This window comes from Sturnira hondurensis, unplaced genomic scaffold, assembly GCF_014824575.4.
Source record: "Sturnira hondurensis isolate 20B ecotype Veracruz unplaced genomic scaffold, ASM1482457v3 Scaffold0014854, whole genome shotgun sequence".
Classification (NCBI taxonomy): Eukaryota; Metazoa; Chordata; class Mammalia; order Chiroptera; family Phyllostomidae; genus Sturnira; species Sturnira hondurensis.
In genome coordinates this window covers 4,355,662-4,361,661 of record NW_028087485.1, presented here as the reverse complement: position 1 = coordinate 4,361,661, position 6,000 = coordinate 4,355,662, and the positions used below count along the sequence as shown (strand labels likewise).

The following is a 6,000-nucleotide window of genomic DNA, read 5'->3' as shown; positions in this document are numbered from 1 at the left end:
TGGAATCACAGGATCATAAACACCATGGAGTTTCCTCAAACAAGTTTTTTTAAAAAGAAAGAACAAAAGAAGAGGTGAAAGTTTCAATAAAGAAATTATAGCCAGAGTTGAGAAACTCAGCCTTGGAATCTGGAGTGTGTGAGTTTGAACCCTAGCAAAAGGACTTCAAAAAGTTTTTTACTCTGTTTCTCCATCTGTGAAATGGGAGTGATTTCCATCTCAAAGGTTGAGAGCATTCACTAAAATAAAGTCCTTACCATGGGGTTAGCACACCATACGAATCAAGGTGTGAGCAAGGACCAGAGATAGAAGAAAATAGAAAGATTAAGAATATTCCCATGAAGAGTGGGTCCTGAAGTGGGCAGGGACCCTCAAGAAGCCCAAAGCCATTGCTTTACCAGAATTTGCCTACTGCCTTGTAAGGGAAATGGGTGAGCTGCTCAAGACAGCCGCAGCCTAGTCTCCCCTGCAAGACCTGCTTCCCTTCCACCCATGCTTCCATTTCCCCAGCCTCCCAACCTGCCCCCAGCAGCTGCCCGCCCCGCTCCCACTCCAAGTTCTGGGAGCCAGACACGCATGCGCCGTCTTGGGCCCTTGCCCAGGTTTCCACGTTTCACTTCCCTCCCTTTCCCTCCGCAGTTCCAGCTCCACCGCTACGATTGGCCAGCCGGCCTCCTCGCCTTGCCCAATAAACGCCGGCCTCTCGCCCCCGTGTTACTGGGTAGAACAAAACAAAAACAGCGAGAGGGGCCTGAGACGCTACGAGGCAGCGGCGGAGTCTGAGAAGCTGGGTCAGGTCAGCGGACCAGAGACCTGGGCGAGCTGCGGCAGTGGTCCCGGGGGTCAGTACCGACGCGGCTCGCACGCTCGGAAGGACTGCGCCCTCTCCCCCAGCCCCGGTCTCCTCGGATGCAGTCGCACGTTGGAAGGGGGAGGGGGGCGTGGAGGCCGCGGCCCCCGTGCGGTCAGGTCCGGATTGATAGGGCTGGAGTCCGGCCGCCTCCTCCGAGCTTCGATGGCCCCGCCGTCTCCTCCCGCACGCCCCGGGCTGCGGAGAGTCGGCCCCAAGTTTCCTCCTTTTGGGCTCGGGCCCGGAGCGCGGAGGCGCGGGCCTGCCCCCTCTCGGACCCCCTCCCCGCTTAGCCAGGCGCGCGACGCGCTCCCCGGAGAGGGGCTCCCTCTCGTCCCCGCGTAGGCCGAGGCTTCTTTTGGGGGAGTGGGCGTTGGGAGGCGCGTTTCTGGCCGGACTGAAATCCTGAGGGAGTCTTGCCCCTCTTGGCCTCCTCGAGGGTCTTCGGGGGCGTCGCCTCCCGGCCAGCCTGCCTTGGCCCGGCTGCTCCTCACCCGGGGCCGGTGAGACCAGCGGTCGCCGGGGGCCTGGCCTGCGCCCGCGGCGGGGCAGCGGGCGCGGCCGCTGCAGAAGGGGCTGCGCGCTCGCCGGGGGCGCTGGGAGGTGGACACGTGCCCGCCGCCGGGGACCTGCGCGAACTCCGCTTCGCCCCTTGTAAGGCAAAGGGTCGTTTTTTGTTTTCAGTTTAAATGAAATCTCCCAGAGAAAACAAAGGCACGAAGGGAGCCCCTTGTTTGTGAAATGCATGCTGTGCTGCATTTGTCAGATTGGTGCGGCAGCGTGCACGAGAGGGTTGTGTGTTGTGTGTGTGCGTGTTTTTGCAAGAGCTTCCGAACCGGTTTGCTGAAGTCCGTATCTCCCGTCTCCCCGTGCCCTGGTGGGAACTGGCCATGAAGCCAGCGACGGTGTACTATCTACAGATAATTAAAACAGTTAAGCTTGCAGCTTCCTGTGGATGAAACAGTCACTGCCTGTTTTTATTTATGTTTTTACTGTTGAGTTTTAGAATTTTGGCACTTCTGCTAACGAGGCTTTTTAGGAAACCACCATATATACTTGTAAAAAAAAGAAGGAACCAGTGCCGATGTGGTGTAAATTTGTTTATTGGTGTTTATGCCTTTAACCTTCCTTCATTATACATTATTGAATTTCCTAACATCTCAGCAGGCCTCTTTGAATTACATTCTGATAGGTTTTTCTGTAGTAATAAAAATGGTGGCTAGGATGCAAAAATAAATGACACTTTGATATTTTTTGTGGTGCTCACTTGTGCATCATTGTGGTTAGATGTTTGAATCACAAAAGGTGTCAGAGTGGATTATCAGGTATATTTCAGGAAGTAGATTTTTGGAGGGAATTTGGTGGGAGACTGAGGCTGTTTTCGGGAATGGCTTGGCGGTTGAACACTTCCGAGTATTTCTGTGAAACACGTTGGAAAACTGAAAACACTCGTTAATTTAAGCATTAATTTTAACACATAGTTTTGTTTTTTTATTGAAACTTAATTTTGTAGTTTTGGTATGAAGGATGGGGGTTTACATTTTTTTGCTTTACATTTTCTTAAGTTTGGGGCAAAGATCTCAAGGGTTAAGTAAAGTAAGCTGGGAGAAAACCCACTGCTTTGAAGATAGTAAAAACAGGGAACTTATCTTTATCCTTCTCCAAATGTCTGTGTTGCTATGGAGTGTGACTGAGTTCTTGATTGCATTATCATTGCCTGAAGACACAGGGCTTTTTAAAAATGACTACTTAATAAAAACAAACTTGGTAAATATAGATGATAGTCATCACCTGATAATTTTCTTTGCCCAACTGAATGTCTTCTCTGTAATAGTTTAAAATAAATATTTTTGTTTGGAGAGCAGTACTTAAGAATTTGTTGTAATATTAGGAGTCTGTGTTTTAATAAACTTTTCTCTTTTAACCCTAGAAAAGAATATTCCTGTGATATACCACAATTTGGTATTGGACAGTGCTGGATTTGGAACGTTTAGGTTCTAAGCTTGGTTCTTCCACTGAGCGGCCGTCCCTGTGGACAGATCACCTGCCTTCTCGGAATCTGTCTGGTTGTGTGCAAAGCGGAGTACCTACCTCAAGATTGCTCTGAGAGGTACATGAAATAATGCCTGTAAAATTCTTTTTGAATTAAAAAGGGCTTTGTAAACATCGCTTATAATCATTTCAATTCCTTTGTTAGCTATGCTTTGGACAAAGCATTTTCTCATGAAAAAAGACTAACTATGGTGTAAAAAACATGATATGACATTTTCACTTCATTGTAACATATACCTTATATACAGAAATGAAATATATATGGCATTTTCAGCCAAAGGACACTAAATGTTTAGATTTTCAAACTGTTTTTATTCACATATCTATGTGTATCTCTTTATACACATTTTGAGGTCATTTTTTTTCCTTTTAAATCCAGAATTTGGTAATTATGGTGTTAAAAGGTATTTATATAAAAATCACATATGTCTTTAATTCTGTATAGAATTGGAGTGATAGCACTAGTTAATTTTTGAAGCAATGTGATAGCATCTTAGTAGCCTAAAGATTAGGTCATAGTAAGAATTTATGACAAAAGGTGTGTGTTTATTATTGCTTTACAAAATAATACACTTTACACTTTTCTGGAGAACAGGGCTTTGAGCTTATAACGTGTTTGAATAGTGTATAATGAGGAATTTAAGTCAGTTTCACCTTTGAGTTTCAGTGAGCATCATATATCATTATTTTAAAATAATATATACTTTTGAAAAAAATAACATATACCTTTGGTTTTGTTATGTGAGAAAAATACACTTTTCTGTATAGTTTGTCATTTTCATTAATTTGTACATTTTATATTGTAAAGGAAAGAGCGTACCGTACCGCTAGTGACATTATTGTAAATGACTGGAAGGACTTAGATGTAACCCATAATACTTGAGTACTGTAAGCCACTGGTGGAAAAGTATTTGCAGATAAATTTTGAAATCTTATTCAGTAGTACCTTTTGGTAATAGTTTTGATGAAAATATGTTTTGATAGTCTTTCAAATAACCATCGAATTTATATCACTTAGTTAATTATCTAAATAAATAAGGTAACTGATTTCATCAAAGTCTTCTAGCATTAGTAATTTTTAAGCCATTTTGAAATTGAGGTCTAAAATACTGAGATACTAATGTATTGTACTTATTCCCTTTTAAAATAGGTAAGATTAAAAAGTGCATTTTTCAGATTATAAAAATAATATTCTTGTAGAAAACAAGGTAAAATATTTTCCCAATCTCAGAGTTGCATAATAGTAATTATAGATACTTAGGTAATGAAATGATAGATATGTCTGCCTTCCAATATGCTATAAGAGTGAAAAATAATAGTCACATAATTTTCTTCATTAACCAGAACTCTGTTATTTGTGTTTTATAGTACTCATAACTTATTGATAGCAAACTATTCAATATTTATTTATATTAGGTTAATTATGAGGCCTGTTATAATTCTTAAAAACATTGAAAGTGTGTGCGTACTCCCTTGACTCAAAATAAATATGTAAAACAATATTTTTTAATTCCAAGTTAAAGGTGTAATGTGGCACGTTGAGAAGCATGGGCTTATTTTTTTTCTTGACACAGATAAACTTAAGAAGATTGAAACCAAATATTATTTAGGGTAAGCTATCTTTGAAAGTGAAGTGACCTGTTTTTTTTTAAAAAATGGAATTAGGTGATAAATTTTTTCCCCAGTGTTAAGTAAATTGAATTTACCTGAATTATATCAGTTTGGAAGATACTGAAACTTTTTTCTTTTTAAGGAAATAGATCCCAAAGGAAGACTCCTGTTTGGTAATTTAATCAGTGCAAGTGAAATTAAGGAATAATGGATGTAGAGAATGAGCAGATACTGAATGTAAACTCTGCAGGTAAGTATTAATATTTTGAACCTTGATTGTATTATGAGCAAGTTTCAGGCCATATCAAACTTTGTGAAAACATGATACTAAAACTGCCTTTACTTTGCTCTGGCTGGTACAGCTCAGTAGGTTGAGCCACCAGCCTGTGAACTGAAAGATCACCAGTTCAATTCCCAGTCAGGGCACATGCTTGGATTGTGGGCCAGGTCCACAGCAACTGATCAGTGTTTCTCTCTCTTTTCTTTCCCTTTGCCTCTCTCTAAAAAGAAATAAATAAAACATGTGAAAAATACTCTTTAGTTTATAAACAGTCTTACTCATGCTACAAGAAAATAGGTCATATTATTTTTAAAACCTAGTTTGTGATTCTTCATTTATTACATGTCCATAATTTTCTGCCTATCTTATATACATACATTCTTACTATACTACATATAATAAAGTATTGTGCAAAATGGAGATTAGTGAACTTGCTTATTAATATTTTCATATGAGCTAGCGAGTGATTTCTGTAACAAATTATTATTGGTGTCTTTGGTATCTTTTTAACTAATTTATATTTTATAGATATTTGTGGGTATTTTCTCATTTCTTCCTGTGCTTTAATAGCATGTTGTTATGAAGATGGTTTTTTGAAATAGGTACCCAAATGCAGAGTAACTTTAGACTATTTAGGGTGTATTTCTAGCTTTCAGAATAATCACTGTAGAGGATTAAATAGGATTTTGAAATACTCCAAATAGTGAGAACTTTTCATATTGGAATATTTTAGGTAATTGCTTGCTTATAACTTTATTAATAATTGAAAAGATCGTTATTTTTTATAATTTAAATATACTTATATTTCACTTGTTAATTATACGGCTTCATTTTTTTCAAAAGACTAATTCACTGTTTGTATATGTTATATAATTACCTTGGAACAGGCACTTTGAAATTGAAACTTCTTTGCCATCTTGTATTTATAAATCTGATTTCAAGTGTGTTAGAAAATTATAGTTGAAAATTGTTACAAGAATTAATGTTTATTTTGGTTCTGTTATATAGAATAGCTATATGAATACTGTACTTATTTTTTAAGGTTATGAATGGGTATCATGTGTCTCCTTCATTGAGGTGGGGATAGTAGTAATACATTTTAAGAATGTATTTCACATATAGGTAATTGCTTCTTTAAAAAATGTGTACATATTTAAAATGTATTGAGCTTAACACTGGTTAATATCACATAATTTTCAGGTAAATA

General features: G+C 39.3%; 1 protein-coding gene across 2 annotated transcripts in view; it reads left to right on the top strand.

The window, feature by feature from the left end:
* Nucleotides 1-751: 751 nt before the first annotated feature.
* PDCD4 (programmed cell death 4) overlaps nucleotides 752-6,000 on the top strand; it is a 28,780-nt gene continuing 23,531 nt past the window's right edge. Inside the window, exons 1-3 of one of the 2 annotated variants that reach the window (XM_037063953.1) lie at nucleotides 752-842; nucleotides 2,781-2,957; nucleotides 4,656-4,763. In XM_037063953.1, coding sequence (XP_036919848.1) covers nucleotides 4,721-4,763 — 43 coding nt within the window. In that variant the 5' untranslated portion in view covers nucleotides 752-842; nucleotides 2,781-2,957; nucleotides 4,656-4,720. Of the gene's footprint in view, nucleotides 843-2,780; nucleotides 2,961-4,655; nucleotides 4,764-6,000 lie in introns of both variants that reach the window. The other variant, XM_037063952.1, reaches the window with a different exon arrangement.